Here is a 22,071-nt window from a genome sequence, read left to right as displayed (position 1 = left end):
AGGTTGCATCTTTCATTTGAGACTAAGTTTGGGCAAATCGGTCCAGCCATCTCTGAGAAAAATGAGTGACATTATTTGACACATACGCACATACATACACACACACAAATAACACACATACACACATACACACACACATACAGACTTTTTCCGATCTCGACGAACTGAGTCGAATGGGATATGACACTCGGCCCTCCGGGCCGGGATTAGGTTGACGTTTTTCAGAGTGATTGCATAACCTTTCTATATGAGAAAGGCAAAAATGTGCCAAAATCCAAAAAAGTGAATAGTCGTCAAATTTTTTTTGGAGTTTGCATCAAAGCTTGACGTTTCATGCACCTTGAACACATTTAGCATCAAAAATAAAAATTCTATTTTTAATTTTTCCTATAGTTTATATGAGAAATTTCTGTGTGGCCGCACTCTTAAACCCGTAATTCCGGAACCAGAATTCCGATCGATCCAAAATTCAATAGCAGCCAATGGGAAGGTTGCACCTTTCATTTGAGACTAAGTTTGGGCAAATCGGTCCAGCCATCTCTGAGAAAAATGAGTGACATTATTTGACACATACGCACATACATACACACACATACACACACAATGTGCCAAAATCCATACACACATACATACATACATACATACATACATACATACATACACACATACAGACTTTTTCCGATCTCGACGAACTGAGTCGAATGGGATACGACACTCGGCCCTCCGGGCCGGGATTAGGTTGACGTTTTTCAGAGTGATTGCATAACCTTTCTATATGAGAAAGGCAAAAATGTGCCAAAATCCAAAAAAGTGAATAGTCGTCAAATTTTTTTTCGAGTTTGCGTCAAAGCTCGACGTTTCATGTACCTTGAAGACATTTAGCATCAAAAATAAAAATTCTATTTTTAATTTTTCCTATAGTTTATATGAGAAATTTCTGTGTGGCCGCACTCTTAAACCCGTAATTCCGGAACCAGAATTCCGATCGATCCAAAATTCAATAGCAGCCAATGGGAAGGTTGCACCTTTTATTTGAGACTAAGTTTGGGCAAATCGGTCCGGCCATCTCTGAGAAAAATGAGTGACATTATTTGACACATACGCACATACATACACACACATACACACACAATGTGCCAAAATCCATACACACATACATACATACATACATACATACATACATACACACATACAGACTTTTTCCGATCTCGACGAACTGAGTCGAATGGGATACGACACTCGGCCCTCCGGGCCGGGATTAGGTTGACGTTTTTCAGAGTGATTGCATAACCTTTCTATATGAGAAAGGCAAAAATGTGCCAAAATCCAAAAAAGTGAATAGTCGTCAATTTTTTTTTCGAGTTTGCATCAAAGCTCGACGTTTCATGCACCTTGAACACATTTAGCATCAAAAATAAAAATTCTATTTTTAATTTTTCCTATAGTTTATATGAGAAATTTCTGTGTGGCCGCACTCTTAAACCCGTAATTCCGGAACCAGAATTTCGATCGATCCAAAATTCAATAGCAGCCGATGGGAAGGTTGCACCTTTCATTTGAGACTAAGTTTGGGCAAATCGGTCCAGCCATCTCTGAGAAAAATAAGTGACATTATTTGACACATACGCACATACACACACATACACACAAACATACACACACCTTTCATTTGAGACTAAGTTTGGGCAAATCGGTCCAGCCATCTCTGAGAAAAATGAGTGACATTATTTGACACATACACACATACATACATACACACACATACACACACATACACACACATACACACACATACACACACATACATACATACATACATACATACATACATACACACACATACAGACTTTTTCCGATCTCGACGAACTGAGTCGAATGGGATATGACACTCGGCCCTCAAGGCCGGCATTAGGTTGACGTTTTTCAGAGTGATTGCATAACCTTTCTATACGAGAAAGGCAAAAATGTACCAAAATCCAAAAAAGTGATTTGTCGTCAAATTTTTTTCGAGTTTGCATCAAAGCTCGACGTTTCATGCACCTTGAAGACATTTAGCATCAAAAATAAAAATTCTATTTTTAATTTTTCCTATAGTTTATATGAGAAATTTCTGTGTGGCCGCACTCTTAAACCCGTAATTCCGGAACCAGAATTCCGATCGATCCAAAATAGCAGCCAATGGGAAGGTTGCATCTTTCATTTGAGAATTAGTATGGTGAAACCTACTATTTTGCATTTTCAATTTTACAGACTACAATTCTTCCTGCAGTATACCAACAATTAGATAGAAGTGTAGTCCAGGATATACTGAACAACTTTGCCGAAGGATGCATGGTGCTGGAATGTCTCTACAACAAGTTATAGCTGTTCAAAGTTCGATAGATCGAATTAATTGCCAAAAATCATTTTTTTTGCCAACACTGCAGGTGTACCAATAATATTTCATAAAGAATACCAAAATAACATCATATACTTTAGATTTACCACATTGGTATGTTTTGATGAATTATTCAAAAGCCTTAGCTCAATTTCATTGGCATAAGTAGTTTATCAATAGGGTGTAGTGAGGGGAGAGGGGGGGGAGACTTTTAAATATGGAAATTCGAACTGAAATAACTGAAATCTTATCGAGTTGGAATATTCAGATGAATTATTTTACAACATTTACACAATCCACAAGAGCCCCAGTTCAACAGCAATTATTACTGCAGGTGATAGAACAACATCGAAAAGAGCATCCTATCAAATCTTAGTGTGTATTAAACTGAAATATGATCAATGCATTCCTCTGACATATCAACTCGACATCAGTTGATTCAATCTGCAACTTTACTTACATTGATATAAAGTCAATGCAATGTAATTCATCTGAACATTTCAACTCGACAAGATTTGTTATTTCAGTTAGAATTTCTATATGTTGGAGCCTACACCCCCCCCCCCTCCCTCTTACCTCACTACGCCCTATTGCAAAATTACCTACACCCATGAAATTGAGCTAAGGCTTTTAAATAATTCATCCAAACATACCAATGTGGAAATCTAAAGTATATGATGTTCTTTTGGTATGCTATATGAAATATCATTGGTACACCTGCAGTGTTGGCAAAAAAAATGATTTTTGGCAATTAATTCGATCTATCGAACTTTGAACAGCTATAACTTGTTGTAGAGACATTCTAGCACCATGCATCCTTCGGCAAAGTTGTTCAGCATATCCTGGACTACACTTCTATCTAATTGTCGGTATACTGCAGGTAGAATTGTATTCTGTAAAATTGAAAATTCAAAAAAGTCGGTTTTCCCATACTAATTTCCATACAAATTTCAAACGCAATGCGCTACGCCGGGTCAAATCCAATCGACCCCAAATTTTGCACAGATGTTTGGGACCCCAAATGGAACCAAAAAAGTGCTGTGCTCGGTTGATTCATTATGATTACGTTTTTCCATATAACAATGCCCCACCCTAATACACACACACATACACACATACACACACATACATACACACATACACACATACATACACACATACACACACACATACAGACTTTTTCCGATCTCGACGAACTGAGTCGAATGGGATATGACACTCGGCCCTCCGGGCCGGGATTAGGTTGACGTTTTTCAGAGTGATTGCATAACCTTTCTATATGAGAAAGGCAAAAATGTGCCAAAATCCAAAAAAGTGAATAGTCGTCAAATTTTTTTTGAAGTTTGCATCAAAGCTTGACGTTTCATGCACCTTGAACACATTTAGCATCAAAAATAAAAATTCTATTTTTAATTTTTCCTATAGTTTATATGAGAAATTTCTGTGTGGCCGCACTCTTAAACCCGTAATTCCGGAACCAGAATTCCGATCGATCCAAAATTCAATAGCAGCCAATGGGAAGGTTGCACCTTTCATTTGAGACTAAGTTTGGGCAAATCGGTCCGGCCATCTCTGAGAAAAATGAGTGACATTATTTGACACATACGCACATACATACACACACAATGTGCCAAAATCCATACACACATACATACATACATACATACATACATACATACATACATACATACACACATACAGACTTTTTCCGATCTCGACGAACTGAGTCGAATGGGATACGACACTCGGCCCTCCGGGCCGGGATTAGGTTGACGTTTTTCAGAGTGATTGCATAACCTTTCTATATGAGAAAGGCAAAAATGTGCCAAAATCCAAAAAAGTGAATAGTCGTCAAATTTTTTTTCGAGTTTGCGTCAAAGCTCGACGTTTCATGCACCTTGAAGACATTTAGCATCAAAAATAAAAATTCTATTTTTAATTTTTCCTATAGTTTATATGAGAAATTTCTGTGTGGCCGCACTCTTAAACCCGTAATTCCAGAACCAGAATTCCGATCGATCCAAAATTCAAAAGCAGCCGATGGGAAGGTTGCACCTTTCATTTGAGACTAAGTTTGGGCAAATCGGTCCAGCCATCTCTGAGAAGAATGAGTGACATTATTTGACACATACGCACATACATACACACACACAAATAACACACATACACACATACACACACACATACAGACTTTTTCCGATCTCGACGAACTGAGTCGAATGGGATATGACACTCGGCCCTCCGGGCCGGGATTAGGTTGACGTTTTTCAGAGTGATTGCATAACCTTTCTATATGAGAAAGGCAAAAATGTGCCAAAATCCAAAAAAGTGAATAGTCGTCAAATTTTTTTTGGAGTTTGCATCAAAGCTTGACGTTTCATGCACCTTGAACACATTTAGCATCAAAAATAAAAATTCTATTTTTAATTTTTCCTATAGTTTATATGAGAAATTTCTGTGTGGCCGCACTCTTAAACCCGTAATTCCGGAACCAGAATTCCGATCGATCCAAAATTCAATAGCAGCCAATGGGAAGGTTGCACCTTTCATTTGAGACTAAGTTTGGGCAAATCGGTCCAGCCATCTCTGAGAAAAATGAGTGACATTATTTGACACATACGCACATACATACACACACATACACACACAATGTGCCAAAATCCATACACACATACATACATACATACATACATACATACATACATACACACATACAGACTTTTTCCGATCTCGACGAACTGAGTCGAATGGGATACGACACTCGGCCCTCCGGGCCGGGATTAGGTTGACGTTTTTCAGAGTGATTGCATAACCTTTCTATATGAGAAAGGCAAAAATGTGCCAAAATCCAAAAAAGTGAATAGTCGTCAAATTTTTTTTCGAGTTTGCGTCAAAGCTCGACGTTTCATGTACCTTGAAGACATTTAGCATCAAAAATAAAAATTCTATTTTTAATTTTTCCTATAGTTTATATGAGAAATTTCTGTGTGGCCGCACTCTTAAACCCGTAATTCCGGAACCAGAATTCCGATCGATCCAAAATTCAATAGCAGCCAATGGGAAGGTTGCACCTTTCATTTGAGACTAAGTTTGGGCAAATCGGTCCGGCCATCTCTGAGAAAAATGAGTGACATTATTTGACACATACGCACATACATACACACACATACACACACAATGTGCCAAAATCCATACACACATACATACATACATACATACATACATACATACATACACACATACAGACTTTTTCCGATCTCGACGAACTGAGTCGAATGGGATACGACACTCGGCCCTCCGGGCCGGGATTAGGTTGACGTTTTTCAGAGTGATTGCATAACCTTTCTATATGAGAAAGGCAAAAATGTGCCAAAATACAAAAAAGTGAATAATCGTCAAATTTTTTTTCGAGTTTGCGTCAAAGCTCGACGTTTCATGCACCTTGAAGACATTTAGCATCAAAAATAAAAATTCTATTTTTAATTTTTCCTATAGTTTATATGAGAAATTTCTGTGGCCGCACTCTTAAACCCGTAATTCCGGAACCAGAATTCCGATCGATCCAAAATTCAATAGCAGCCGATGGGAAGGTTGCACCTTTCATTTGCGACTAAGTTTGGGCAAATAAGTCCAGCCATCTCTGAGAAAAATGAGTGACATTATTTGACACATACACACACACATACACACACATACACACACATACACACACATACAGACTTTTTCCGATCTCGACGAACTGAGTCGAATGGGATATGACACTCGGCCCTCCGGGCCAGGATTAGGTTGACGTTTTTCAGAGTGATTGCATAACCTTTCTATATGAGAAAGGCAAAAATGTGCCAAAATCCAAAAAAGTGAATAGTCGTCAAATTGTTTTCGAGTTTGCATCAAAGCTCGACGTTTCATGCACCTTGAAGACATTTAGCATCAAAAATAAAAATTCTATTTTTAATTTTTCCTATAGTTTATATGAGAAATTTCTGTGTGGCCGCACTCTTAAACCCGTAATTCCGGAACCAGAATTCCGATCGATCCAAAATTCAATAGCAGCCGATGGGAAGGTTGCACCTTTCATTTGCGACTAAGTTTGGGCAAATCGGTCCAGCCATCTCTGAGAAAAATGAGTGACATTATTTGACACATACGCACATACATACATACACACACATACACACACATACATACACACATACACACACACATACAGACTTTTTCCGATCTCGACGAACTGAGTCGAATGGGATATGACACTCGGCCCTCCGGGCCGGGATTAGGTTGACGTTTTTCAGAGTGATTGCATAACCTTTCTATATGAGAAAGGCAAAAATGTGCCAAAATCCAAAAAAGTGAATAGTCGTCAAATTTTTTTTCGAGTTTGCATCAAAGCTCGACGTTTCATGCACCTTGAAGACATTTAGCATCAAAAATAAAAATTCTATTTTTAATTTTTCCTATAGTTTATATGAGAAATTTCTGTGGCCGCACTCTTAAACCCGTAATTCCAGAACCAGAATTCCGATCGATCCAAAATTCAAAAGCAGCCGATGGGAAGTGTTCGAGCCAACGGGACTCGTAATGCCAGGTCGAAGGGTTTCTATTCCGCAATAGCGGCTGGCCGAAGGCTAGTGACGGGCACAATAGAAAAATACTCGCGACGATATTTTACAAGTGCCGGGAAACGTGATCGTAGGGTAAAAAAAACTTGTATGCTGTACTGATGACAATTTTATTCCTTACCCTTCTGGAGGTGAACTTGAACTGATCGAGCCGAGCCAGTGCTAACTGGACGACAGTGCTAAATTTTACCTAACAAAAAATTCAATCTGCTATCTCTGTTATCGGTTGCTTCTCTCGTTGCAGATTCAGTGCGTGATTTGGTATAGCATGTAAGCAATAGTATATAAGGCACTAGGTATAAGTAGGCTAGGCGAATTTAGCTTTATGTGTAGTTCTTTTTAAACTGGCGATTAATTATAATTATAAGTTTTAGAAAATTATTTAAGTTTAGTTTAGATTTAAGTTGAAATACTTCAAATTTCCTACATTCCGGCCACCTTTGAAATATTCTTCATATTTCAAATATTTTTAATTTTTTGTACTTCATTGGCTTGTCTGTATCTTCTTAATTTCCTCCTCCGTGACGTGGCTTGTATTTGACTGAATACATTCTTCTCCACATGTTTCGTTTTGTCAGCAGATGCAGGTTTAGTGAAGATCAAGAGGATGCAGACCAGAAGTAGTTGAATGCAGTGGTGCGATAATCCTCGTCGTTCAACCGGGAAAAGAAGACCAGGTAGATCATACGGGGTGAATTAATTTATTGGAAATGCAATTACCTGTACGGTATCCAACTTCGCATCGAGCATGTGTAGTACTGCTCTAATGATTTTGTGTTACAGGAGCTCGTTGAACAGGATCACTTGGCATCGGTAGGAGCGCCAATTTCGCCACGGGTCTCACGACGTTCTCTGCGGACGCTGTTTTCAGTGTGACGACTCTGACGATTCCGTCAGCTCCAGGATGAACGGCGACGATTTTTCCAAGGGGCCACTGTGTAGGTGGCAGATTGTCCTCTTTGATGACCACGATTTTGCCTGGTTCGATAGATACCGGCGGATTGCAACCCTTCGCTGCTCTGGACTGGAGCTGTTGTAAATATTCCGGATACCATCGGGCCCAGATTCGTTGTAGGTGCCGTTGTGTTTGTTCCCAATGGTTGAGATGATTCTCAGCGACGTCCTTCACGGATGGTTCAGGAACAGCTTGAAGACTCGACCCGACTAGGAAGTGCCCCGGAGTCAATGCTTCTAGATCAGAAGCATCGGATGGTAGTGGTGTTAATGGACGTGAATTTAGGCACATTTCGACCTGTGCAAGTAAGGTCAACATGTCCTCGTACGCGATAGTAGTGTTGCCCATTTCCTTTAGTAGGTGGGATTTGGCAGATTTAACTGCGGCTTCCCACAGTCCTCCGAAGTGCGGTGCGCGCGGTGGTATAAATTTCCACCGTATCTCATTGTTGGTGCACCAGCTGAAAATCTGATTGCGATCGGCTTCTTCTGCCTTGAGCATTCGATAAACCCGATTGAGTGCGTGGGAGGCCCCTTTGAAGGCCGTTGCGTTATCGGAGTGAAGTTCACTCACCTTTCCGCGACGAGCAACCAGACGGCGAAGGGCAGCCAAGAAGGCAGCAGTAGAGAGGTCGCTTACGAGCTCAATGTGGATCGCTCGTGTAGAAAAACATATGAAGATGGCCACGTATACTTTTGTAGGTCCACGCTTGCGGACTTGCGATTTAATGTAAAAGGGCCCACAATAATCGATGCCACAAACCGAAAATGGACGCGTGGGAGTGACACGAGAGGCTGGTAGATCGGCAGTGCTCTGCTGGATCAACACCGGCTTGCTGCGAAAACAGGTGTGACATTTGTGGTATGTGTGGCGTACCAGGTTTCTGCCTCCCAGAATCCAGAATTTTTGACGCAGGCCGGCAAGCATGAGTTGAGGACCGGCATGTAACAGGAGTTTGTGGTAGTGAGATGCTAGAAGTACACTCAGGGAATGTTTTGCTCGGAGTATGATAGGATGTTTCATCGGTTCGGAGCAGTTTGCGTTGCTCAGGCGACCTCCAACACGTATGATTCCAGTATCGTCTAACTGAGGGCTTAAGAACTTCATGGCACTCGACTTAACAATTCGTTCGCCCCCAGTCAAGTCATTGAATTCTTCCGGGAAATCTTCTCGTTGAGCCATACGACACAAGGCGATTTCGGCTTTCAGCAGGTCATCGGTGGTTAGTGCGTGGGTGGAATCAATGACGATTTGTTTCAGCGTTAATTGACCGCGGGTTTCATGGTGGATGCGACGGTTGATGACACGGTCGTGCAGCTTCTGAAGATAACGCAGACAATAGGCGGTAGTTCGACGGAGCTTGGTGTAATCAGAGTATCGATTGAACAAGAAGTCGTTAAAATTGCTTTGAGTGACAGTCATCGCAATTATCGGTATTTTTCTGCTTTCTTTCGTAGTCTCTAGAGAATCGTCAGTTGGCAATGCTCCAACGGGCCAACTTTCGGGTGGCAGTGAGAGCCACGGTGTTCCATTCCACCACCTCAAACTGTTCAGGATCTCCGGCGGGCTCAGACCACGGGAGATATCATCGGCAGGATTGTCGACACCGGCGATGTGCTTCCAGTTGCTGATCGGTGTGGCTTGCTGGATCTGGGACACACGGTTGGCTACAAAGGTCTTCCAACGACCCGGAGGTGAGCGCAGCCATTGTAAAACTGTGGTAGAATCGGACCAGAAGTAGACACTGGTTGGTGAAACCTTCAAAGCGGCAGCAACTTTCTTGTAGAGTTGGATGGATAATCGGGCAGCACAAAGTTCCAGCCTGGCAATCGAATGCCGTACGGAGAGTGGCGAAACTTTGCATTTCGAGGCAAGGAGCTGGACGGAGACTTGTTGCAACGATTTGGCACGGATGTAGCAGCATGTCCCGTATGCTTTTTCTGACGCATCCGCAAAAAAATGAAACTCCATGCTAACTGCGTTGATTAGGGAAACGAAGCGTGGTATTTTAAGCTGACGGAGTAGATCGATGGTGGTATGAAACTGTTTCCATTCGTTCTGGAGTTTTTGTGGCAGTGGTTGATCCCATTCGTAACGTTTATTATTGGCCGATTTCAATGCCCACAAACACTGCATAAAAAGCTTGGCTTTCATGACGGTGGGACCCACCAATCCTAGCGGATCAAAAATTTGAGCTATGTATGACATCACGTTTCGCTTTGTCAGGACAGCAGCGGGCAGAGGTAATTGTACTTTGAAACGGAAAGTGTCGGTTTTGGGTTCCCATATTAAACCGAGGGTGCTGACAGACTGCTCGTCCTGCAGATCGAAGAAAGGTTGAATTGCTCGATCTTCTTCAGGGACCCCCTCCAGGACTTCAACGGAGTTAGAAGCCCATTTCTTCAGAGAAAAACCGGCTGAGTCAAGCATAGAGGAAACTTCACGTTGAATACACTGTGCTGTCTTCACATCAGCGGCTCCAGACAAAAAATCATCAACGTAGAAGTCGTCCATAACGGGTTCTGCGGCGACGGGAAACCGGTAACCTGCATCGTGTGATAGCTGTTGAAGCGTTTTTGTTGCTAGGTATGGCGCAGATGCTGTCCCATAGGTGACTGTTTGTAGTTCGTAGGTGGCGATGGGATCAGTAGCATTTGTGCGCCACAGGATTCTTTGGAGTGGCTGATCTTCGGGATGGATCAGCACTTGCCGGTACATTTTTTCAATGTCGGCGATTAAGGCGATGGCGTGAATCCGAAACCGCATAATCAAGGACAACAGATCATGCTGGACAACTGGGCCGACTAGTAATCAGTCGTTCAAAGAGAATCCCGATGTCGTCTTGCACGACGCGTCGAACACCACCCTCGTTTTCGTTGTAGTGCTGGAAAGTTTGAAGACGGGATGATGTGGCAAATAGCAATGTTCCTTGCAGTCATCTATTGGCTCGTTCAGTCGCTTCATGTGACCAAGACGCTCATATTCGTCCATGAAAAGATGGTATGCTGACTTCACGTTGGTGTCTCTCTCTAATCGGCGTTCAAGACTAAGTAACCTTCGTGTTGCTATAGCCCTAGATTCGCCTAAAACGATTTCTGGATCGTCCACCTTGGGCAGGCGAACTTTGTAACGACCGGACGAATCGCGAATTGTAGTTGCTGTGTACCAATCCTCACATCGTTTTTCTGTAGTTGAATGGGTAGGTTGATCGACGATTGTTTCCATTTCCCAAAACCGTTGAAGAACGACCTCGAGCCGGTCGTCAGTGGCAGTCAGAAAACATCTGGGTGAAGCAGTGGATGAATTGTGCGGTGCTGGACCAGATACAGTCCAACCGAACAGGGTTTCGATAACTTGTGGTTGACCTGGTCCAAGGGACATCTTTTTGCCAGTATGGAGTTCCCAGTATGTTTCTCCGCCTATAACGACGTCCACTTGGCTGGGAGTGTGAAACTGCGGATCGGCAAGATTTATATCTGGAAATTTCCACGATGATGTAGGCACTGGCATTGTAGGTAGATCGGTGGTAGGTTTATCGATGACTAAAAACTCGAGCTTCGTAGAAAACGGCGGAATTCGAGACCGTACGGTGGCAGTTACAGTCCGCTTCAGTTTTCTCATGGACTGACCGATTCCTACCACATCGATATCAACCTTGGATTGACGATTGGAAAGAAGATTGGCAAGTTTCTTCGACATGAAGTTTGACATCGAGGCGGAATCCAATAACGCTCTGGCTTCGAAGATTTTCCCTTGATCGTCGACGACGTGGAGTGCAACTGTTTCCAACAAGACTGTACTGGAATAGGAGTGGACCGGCAGACTCACTTGGGGAGTGGCAGGTCCTGCATTTCCCACATTTGGCAACGTGGGTGGATTCGATTTTTGGGCTGGAGGAGTCGACGTCACTGCTGGAGTAACAGAGCTTTTGGATGACGAGTTGGAATCGTGTAGCAACGTATGATGGCGATCTCGACAGATGCGGCATGTGAACTTTGATCCGCAACTTCTAGCCGCATGACCAGTGCGGAAGCAATTCCAACATAACTTACGTTGGGAGATTAACTCACGACGTTGGTTGATGGCCATATTGGCAAAGGCCGGACACTGGAACAGATAGTGACTCTCGGAACATGCAAGACAAGACGGAGCGGATGACTTGCCTTCGGAAGCAACTGCATTCGCTGCTATTCGTGAATGAAAACTTTTCTTCGGAGGGACGCTGGTGCCGGCCACCATTGCTTGAGCCGACTCTGCACGTTGTAACAGATCTGACGCAACGGATTTCAAGATTCGTACTCGCTGATATAGGAAGTCGACGAGGTCATCGAAGATCACTTCCTCATCTTGACTGCTCCTTTCCTCCCATGCGCGGAGCGTTGCTGGATCGAGCTTATAGGACAGCATATTGACGAGTGGAGTATCCCAATGTTCAATTGGTTCGTTCAGTTTGGCGAGAGCTCTCACATGACGTTGAAATTCATCGACGAGCTCGTGTAATTCTTGAGCAGATTCTTTCTTCATCGGTGGTAGATCATGAAGGGTTCGAAAAAGCTGTTTTTTAAGGAAGCGACGGTTGTCATATCTCTTCAAAAGAGCATCCCACACAGAAGCATAATTGTCAGCTTCGATATCGACACTTTCGAACGGTTTTCTTGCTTCACCTACGAGAGACTGAAGGAGATACTGGAGCTTGGCCACTTGAGGGATATCGTCATTGCTGTGGACCATTGAGCTAAACGTATCGCGGAACGATAACCATCGAGAAAAGTCACCGTTGAATTTAGGGAGATCTATCTTTGGCAGCCTTAAATGAAAACTGCTGGATGGATGCGGCGCAGGAGCGATCATTGACGTATTCAAAACCGTCTGGTTTGGATCAGGCATTCGAACCGACAGCAGAAAACCTTTGGCTTCACAGTATCGCATTTCAAGGTCAGCCCGTTCTGTGAGATGATCATCAAGATTGTCTGAATCATCGGTTCTCTCAATCTCACCTTGCACTTCCAGAAATTCACGATACATCCTATCCAATGATTCCAATCGAACAAAAATCTGACACGCATCTCTTTCGTAGTTATAATGTGCCACAAATTTTTCTACAGAGTCGCGAACAACGTACAGACCCTTTCTGATCACCATTAACTCACTCAATCTTTTTCCGAGTTCTTTCTTCGACATTGTGCACCGATTTATATTCGCACGATCGCGGATTACGATATCGAATTCTCCTTCCCGACGCGGACGTTATCGAGTTATCCTTCCCGACGCGGACGGTATCGATCAGATCCTTCCCGACGCGGACGAAAATCCTTCCCGGCGAAATCACGAAATTCGGACGCGAATCGGTTGCACACACTTTGATTGGTATTTACAGTCACTTGTGCTGGGGAATATGCAATAGGATTTCAAACTTAGTTCACTTGGCCCCTTTGCACTCTATTGATCAAAACTACGATGGCGTCGTACAAGCCACGCTCTCGAATGACGCCAACTTCACGTTTTATTCTGGCACACAATAGCCGCACTCAACAAAGCAGCTTGTATTCTGGCGCATCCAGAATTTTACTGGACCTTTTGTCCACCACAATCGCAATGGCGTAGATCTTGCCACGTGCTACGCAATCAGCGATCTGCGCATCTGATCGGTTAATATTACTACTCACTAGTTCTTCTGCCGGGGGTGTCCTTCGATCCGGCTCGAAGGACCAAATGTTCGAGCCAACGGGACTCGTAATGCCAGGTCGAAGGGTTTCTATTCCGCAATAGCGGCTGGCCGAAGGCTAGTGACGGGCACAATAGAAAAATACTCGCGACGATATTTTACAAGTGCCGGGAAACGTGATCGTAGGGTAAAAAAAACTTGTATGCTGTACTGATGACAATTTTATTCCTTACCCTTCTGGAGGTGAACTTGAACTGATCGAGCCGAGCCAGTGCTAACTGGACGACAGTGCTAAATTTTACCTAACAAAAAATTCAATCTGCTATCTCTGTTATCGGTTGCTTCTCTCGTTGCAGATTCAGTGCGTGATTTGGTATAGCATGTAAGCAATAGTATATAAGGCACTAGGTATAAGTAGGCTAGGCGAATTTAGCTTTATGTGTAGTTCTTTTTAAACTGGCGATTAATTATAATTATAAGTTTTAGAAAATTATTTAAGTTTAGTTTAGATTTAAGTTGAAATACTTCAAATTTCCTACAGGAAGGTTGCACCTTTCATTTGAGACTAAGTTTGGGCAAATCGGTCCAGCCATCTCTGAGAAAAATGAGTGACATTATTTGACACATACGCACATACACACACACACACACACACACAAATAACACACATACACACATACACACACACATACAGACTTTTTCCGATCTTGACGAACTGAGTCGAATGGGATATGACACTCGGCCCTCTGGGCCGGGATTAGGTTGCCGTTTTTCAGAGTGATTGCATAACCTTTCTATATGAGAAAGGCAAAAATGTGCCAAAATTCAAAAAAGTGAATAGTCGTCAAATTTTTTTTCGAGTTTGCATCAAAGCTTGACGTTTCATGCACCTTGAAGACATTTTGCATCAAAAATAAAAATTCTATTTTTAATTTTTCCTATAGTTTATATGAGAAATTTCTGTGTGGCCGCACTCTTAAACCCGTAATTCCGGAACCAGAATTCCGATCGATCCAAAATTCAATAGCAGCCGATGGGAAGGTTGCACCTTTCATTTGAGACTAAGTTTGGGCAATTCGGTACAGCCATCTCTGAGAAAAATGAGTGACATTATTTGACACATACGCACATACATACACACACATACACACACATACATACACACACACATACAGACTTTTTCCGATCTCGACGAACTGAGTCAAATGGGATATGACACTCGGCCCTCCGGCCCGGGATTAGGTTGGAGTTTTTCAGAGTGATTGCATAACCTTTCTATATGAGAAAGGCAAAAACCTTTTTCAAATCGTCTATTGCAGTAATTCTCAACCTGCGGTCCGCGGACCCCTAGGGGTTCGTGAAGTCGTTGCTAGTGGGTCCGCGAAGAAAAATATATTCTCCGAGTGCAGATTGAAATTTCAAATATTTCTCCTAAAAAACTGAAAACAACATATTGATTAGGGTGGGGCATTGTTATATGGAAAAACGTAATCTTAACCTAATCAACCGAGCACAGCACTTTTTTGGTTCCATTTGGGGTCCCAAACAACTGTACAAAATTTGAGGTCGATTGGATTTGACCCGGCGTAGCGCATTGCGTTTGAAATTTTGTATGGAAATTAGTATGGGAAAACCTACTTTTTTGATTTTCAATTTTGCAGACTACAATTCTTCCTGCAGTATACCAGCAATTAGATAGAAGTGTAGTCCAGGATATGCTGAACAACTTTGCCGAAGGATGCATGGTACTAGAATGTCTCTACAACAATTTATAGCTGTTCAAATTTCGATAGATCGAATTAATTGACAAAAATCATTTTTTTGCCAACACTGCAGGTGTACCAATGATATTTCATATAGCATACCAAAATAACATCATATACTTTGGATTTACCACAGTGGTATGTTTGGATGAATTATTCAAAAGCCTTAGCTCAATGTCATGGTCGTAGGTAGTTTCGCAATAGGGTGAGTGAGGGGAGTCGTGGATGTTTTCAATATATTTGTAAAAAAAGATAATGAAAGAAAAATCATTCTCAACACGTGCTCATCGAATCCTGCGCACGCAATTAACCAGTGCGGACTGCGATAGTTTTCCTTGCTGGCGGGGCGTTTTCAGAATCCCTGATAATATCTGAGGTTCGTTTGGCCTAACCCTTCGAATACCTTTGTCGACCAAAACATGTCATCAATACATCATTGAATGTGAAATGATTCCGAGAATTAATAGCTGAAATATTTTATATAAAGGCTACTCTTAGGCTTTAAATTTATGTAAAGAGTTTCTCTGTCACATAAGATTTTAAAAGACTTTTTTCTGAATTGTTACTTAAAATGAATAATTTACAATAAATTACTTTTTGGACTTTGGTCGCTCTTAACCCCTTAAGTTGTTGATATTTAATCCGAACATGTTATACATTTTTGTTATTGGCACATCAAAACCTTTCGAATGGTGGGTCGATTATGTTGATTGAAAGTTTTATTCCTAAGACTACAAAAAATTCCAAAAACGCGTTTTTCAAAAAGCTCAAAAACGATTCTACGAAAAAGAAAATGGATATGATTTTCGCGTTCAGCGACCCAAAATTGACATTGAAAATGCCCTTTTTCTTAACTTACTGAAATTACCAGAAAATTGGTAAACTAGTGTAATAGAAGAGCCCGGGCCTGTTTGCGGAAGGCATAAGTTGACAGAGTTCCTTTAGCTTCGTTTCTATTAGACATCTCTCGTTTTTTACCACAAATTATGTAAAATTAGTTTTCATATGTTGCAATTCATTTTATTTTGCAAAAATCAAGGGTGACAGTTTTCAAACGTAAAAAACGAATTTCCTTAATGTTGTGGAATTTGTGTTATTTCCGGTGAGTTTTATTCTATTACGTGAATGATAATATTTTTCAATAATGCACAATCTACTTAAATAAAAGAGATAAAAAATGAAAATTCCGCCAACTAGCACCGGGCTTCCCTACTCTTTCGAATCAAATAGGTTAAATTTATTTATTGAAAATCGGGTTCGGGTCGGACACGGTTTTTAATTTATTTTAATTTGAATGCGGGTCGGATTTGGGTCGGGTTCGGGTCGGGTACGGTTCGGGTTCGGGTTCGGATTTTTTTACCGGCCCGGGTACGGGTCGGGTTCGGGTTTTATATTTTTAAAAAATCCGGGTACGGGTCGGGTTCGGGTAAGCTTACAAAAATAATATTCGAGTTCGGGTCGGGTCCGGGTACGAAAAAATCCATACCCGCCCATCTCTACTTCCCATGGGCTAGGTATGAAGGAGTTGGTGGATCCCTATTGCGAAGCACTGCACATAACAAAAAATAGCAGAAACTTAGTAAAATACGTGACGAAAGTGTCATCTTCAATCGATACGTTTATTCGGGCAGACGCAGACGACATAATCTCGATCAAAACAGACGTTGCTACAAAAATGCACCGTAGTATAATGGGCATCAATTATCAAAAAATATGCCCGGATGGCACGTTCATCAAACGTACCCTTGGTAAGTAAATCTATATATCGAGTTGAAATATTATATAGCTTATTATAAACTAGCAATGCTCGACTTACATGACCGGCATACCGCGGTCAATTTGAGAGACGACCTGTATGGTGTGCTCGCAGAGTACGGTATAGATTTGAAACAAATTTATAGCATCACCATCGACAATGGACGTAATATGGTAAAAATGACCAAACTTGTGGAAAAGGACACATTTGAGCTTGATGATGAAGAGGAGGACAATGATTTGCTGATTCCTTATCATGCCGAGGAGATTGAAAAAGATGTCATTGAAGGGTTACTCAAAGATCTAGAAGATGCTATAGGACCCCAGACTGCCGGAATTCGTTGTGGAGCCTACACTACGCAACTTGTGGTTTCTGATGCCTGCAAAGCACACCAATCGCCATTAAAAGCCATTGGAAAAGTGGTAGCTGCATATCGAAATGCTAGATACAGGAACTTCTTTGAGTTATCCACAGCAAAATATCCACCGATACCCGCAGCAACACGTTGGAATTCCACTTACTTAATGATTAGAAGCCTTGCCGACCAAAAAGATTTTTTCACGAAGCTTGGATTAGAATTGGAGGAATTAAGTGAGTATACGTTTGCATTGTTATTAGAAATCATTTTCAAACGATTATTTAATTACAGATTTAGATAACCTCTGGGATTTCATAGAATCGTACGGTTCTGCTTTTGAACCATTGTACAGTTGCACAATAGCAATACAAAGAGAAAATTGCACTCTGAGCAACTTTTTCCGTCATTGGATGACAGCATTTGGCCGCATAACTTGCTTGGAAGGAAATATGTTTCAAACAACAATAATAACGGCTATGCAAACACGAGAGGCAGCATTGTTCAATAATTACGCCTTCCAAGCAGCTGTTTTTTTCGACCCAAGATTTTCGTTCAGCGGCTCGATGTTGTTTTCAGTCCAACAAAACGAACGCATTGTGGTAAACTATTACTTGCAAACCAAATATAAAATATCAAGTAAATGTTTTCTTTCGTAGGACTATTTGATGGTATTAACCTCAAAAATAAACCGTGTTCTACAAGTGTCACCGGTTCCCACGACCCCGTCTACCAGTAAAACACTATCATCAACTGAAGCAATACCACCGAAGTCCCCTGATGAATTCAGTTTGAACCATTTTCTTACCACCAGAATCAGCGCAGGTGCTTTTTCAGCAAGAACGGACGCTTTGGAACAACGATTGCGAAGAATTCAACATCAAGAGCGAGTCGACGCTGACTCGCTAGATTTTAACATCATCAAACATTGGGTCAGTAAGCGTTTCGACGACGAAGAGATATGGCGTGTGGCCAGAGTTGTTCTAGCAGCTGCTGCAACTCAATGCTCCGTGGAGAGAGATTTCAGTTATTTCAACAACATACTAAACCCAGAAGCAGAATTAAGACTGAAAACCTTCAAAGTATCCTGAAAATTAAATGTAACAATGCTTTAATCAACAAGGCAATTCCGCTGGCACTTAGTGAGCTATAGCTAAGTTTTGGTTTAATCATACATTTTATTCTGTTCATTTTCTTGCGTCGGTAACCATACATGTACAGAAAATCGTTCATGTTGTTCAGTTATACCATAACAATATTCACGTATCGATTATTCAGAAATTTCATATTGCTAGATCTTATTTTGAAAAATGCCCTCATCTTCCCCTATCAAATCATTCCGCATTGTTCTGATTCCGAAACTGATTGGACTTAGTGAATTTCTTTTACTTATTGACAACAGGTAAAACAATGCAAAAAATCAACAAAACAAAGAAGATGAAAGATGAGTAGCAGAAAGACTGAGCACTTAAGTTGAATCACACAAAATACAAGATAAACTTAAATGTATGTAAAATAACATTTGCATGTCGAAGTTGCTTACATATACGTCACTCCGATGAATACCGATTTCTATTTTATGGTTATATCGTTATCATACAAAATCATCTGACAACTCTGCCCACTGCGTATAAAGATATGACGATAAATAAAAGGTACATCAGCTTCCGTCAACGGAACAGAACTTCAACGTGACGTCACCTTTCCGTTAGGATAAATTGAATGCGTTTCCTGTACGTCAAAACGTTTCGTGCCGTTGATGTGTGAACGCCTCTATTTAACCGCATATAACTAATTTTGACGTTCCGTTGACGTGCTTTACCAACGACGGAAGCTTGATGTATCATTTAAATCGCACTTTACACAATGCGTTGCCGACAAAAAGATGTCACTCCACATTCTCAAGAAATAATTTCCTCTTACGAAAAAAATAGATTATTATTCCAAATAATGTACAAAAGATGGTTATGATAGGCTGGTCATTCATCGTTGAATAAAATTTACTTGATTTGATCGTCAAATGCAGTAATTGTTTCGAATATTTTGGCAATTTCAAAAACAAATCCTTTTTACATTTCTTATAAAAGAAATGTATAGAATTCGCTCAAGCTTTCAAGATTTTTTCCGAGGCCCGGAGGGCCGAGTCTTATATACCAATCGACTCAGCTCGATGATTTGGGACAAAGTCTGTGTGTGTGTATGTAACGGATAAATTCTCATTCGTGTTTCTCAGCAATGGCTGAACCGATCTTATCCAAACCAATTTCAAATGAAAGAACTAAAAAACAGTATGAACGCTATTAATTTGTTTTTGATTGTGATGTTTATTTTCCAAGATATGAATGTTTGAATGCGTAAAAATGGCGTTTTTTGCAGTTTTTTAAAATTATCTGCCGAAATTGACAATATAGATTACCAATTTATATGTTTTTAGACAGCTCCAACGAATACCTTTCGAACAAGCTATAAATTGTTGAAATCAGACTATTATCAAAAGAGATTTGTGTGTCTTTAAAATACCGTTCTTTTTTATTTTTAATGCCAATGAATACCGATTTCAAAATAATAGACTTCTTATATGACATAGATCACATATTGCTAGATCTTATTTTGAAAAATGCCCTCATCTTCCCCTATCAAATCTTTCCGCATTGTTCTGATTCCGAAACTGATTGGACTTAGTGAATTTCTTTTACTTATTGACAACAGGTAAAACAATGCAAAAAATCAACAAAACAAAGAAGATGAAAGATGAGTAGCAGAAAGACTGAGCACTTAAGTTGAATCACACAAAATACAAGATAAACTTAAATGTATGTAAAATAACATTTGCATGTCGAAGTTGCTTACATATACGTCACTCCGATGAATACCGATTTCTATTTTATGGTTATATCGTTATCATACAAAATCATCTGACAACTCTGCCCACTGCATATAAAGACATGACGATAAATAAAAGGTACATCAGCTTCCGTCAACGGAACAGAACTTCAACGTGACGTCACCTTTCCGTTAGGATAAATTGAATGCGTTTCCTGTACGTCAAAACGTTTCGTGCCGTTGATGTGTGAACGCCTCTATTTAACCGCATATAACTAATTTTGACGTTCCGTTGACGTGCTTTACCAACGACGGAAGCTTGATGTATCATTTAAATCGCACTTTACACAATGCGTTGCCGACAAAAAGATGTCACTCCACATTCTCAAGAAATAATTTCCTCTAACGAAAAAAATAGATTATTATTCCAAATAATGTACAAAAGATGGTTATGATAAGCTGGCCATTCATCGTTGAATAAAATTTACTTGATTTGGTCGTCAAATTCAGTAATTGTTTCGAATATTTTGGCAATTTCAAGAACAAATCCTTTTTACATTTCTTATAAAAGAAATGTATAGAATTCGCTCAAACTTTCAAGATTTTTTCCGAGGCCCGGAGGGCCGAGTCTTATATACCAATCGACTCAGATCGACGATTTGGAACAATGTCTGTGTGTGTGTGTCTGTGTGTGTATGTAACGGATAAATTCTCATTCGTGTTTCTCAGCAATGGCTGAACCGATCTTATCCAAACCAATTTTAAATAAAAGAACTAAAAAACAGTATGAACGCTATTAATTTGTTTTTGATTCTGATGTTTATTTTCCAAGATATGAATGTTTGAATGCGTAAAAATGGCGTTTTTTGCAGTTTTTTAAAATTATCTGCCGAAATTGACAATATAGATTACCAATTTATATGTTTTTAGACAGCTTTAACGAATACCTTTCGAACAAGCTATAGATTGTTGAAATCAGACTATTATCAAAAGAGATATTTAACATTAAATGCGGACGAAAGATTTTTATCATTTCCTTTGGCCAAAAATATGACCAAAAACGTGTAATCTATTATTAACGCCAAAACGGCTTATTTTAGGTCAATAGTATCTTCGGATAACTTAATGTAGACAATATGCCCTTTCTTTTGGTATTGTGCTTTTGCTGATTAATCCCCCTATGAGTGAGATATTTTCACAAATTTTCTTGGAAGTGATTATATCGAAACGATGCCTTTAGCAAATTTGTAGCTCTTACTTTTGCAAATAACTTTACTGAAGACTTCAAATATCTATTTTGAATACTTTAAAAGTTATGGCTTGTTGTTTGTTGATTACTCTTTGTCGCCTATTTATTGTTCAATATAGTAATAATCCATTGAAATAAGCTAAACATTATTTCGATAAAATTAATTTTGTATTTCATTTTACTATCTACAACCGCTAGAAATAATCACCGAACACTTCCAAGTTGTCTGGAAGGAACTTGATAACTTATCAGTACAAAAATGGTCATTTGTGCGGATCTTCTGACTGCAATTTTTCTAACTTATAACCATCGGATCGATCTGAAACATATCGGAAAAAGAAAAGCGAAAAAAATAACTCCAAGCAACGGCGTAGCCAAGAGAAGGTTTTGGGGTTTAACACCATACACCCCCCCCCCCCACCACAACAAAAAAAATAACGGATTGAAGTTGAAAATTTATTGATGCAGACGGATTTAATTCAATATTACAATAACAATTATCTGATCCG

General features: G+C 40.4%; 3 protein-coding genes across 3 annotated transcripts in view; 1 reads left to right on the top strand and 2 right to left on the bottom strand.

The window, feature by feature from the left end:
• Nucleotides 1-22,071, top strand: part of LOC131693282 (uncharacterized) — a 291,761-nt gene that overhangs the window by 246,652 nt on the left and 23,038 nt on the right. The gene's annotated exons all lie outside the window — the stretch shown is intronic.
• Nucleotides 7,760-10,669, bottom strand: LOC131687515 (uncharacterized). The gene has a single exon (XM_058971606.1). The coding sequence runs from the start codon at nt 10,667-10,669 to the stop codon at nt 7,760-7,762; it is 2,910 nt and encodes a 969-aa protein (XP_058827589.1).
• On the bottom strand, nt 10,763-12,976 carry LOC131687514 (uncharacterized). The gene has a single exon (XM_058971605.1). It carries the CDS (start codon nt 12,974-12,976, stop codon nt 10,763-10,765), a length of 2,214 nt encoding a protein of 737 aa, XP_058827588.1.

This window comes from Topomyia yanbarensis, chromosome 3, assembly GCF_030247195.1.
Source record: "Topomyia yanbarensis strain Yona2022 chromosome 3, ASM3024719v1, whole genome shotgun sequence".
Classification (NCBI taxonomy): domain Eukaryota; kingdom Metazoa; phylum Arthropoda; class Insecta; order Diptera; family Culicidae; genus Topomyia; species Topomyia yanbarensis.
The sequence above is the reverse complement of the archived record's forward strand: the minus strand, read 5'-3'. Positions and strand labels throughout refer to the sequence as shown.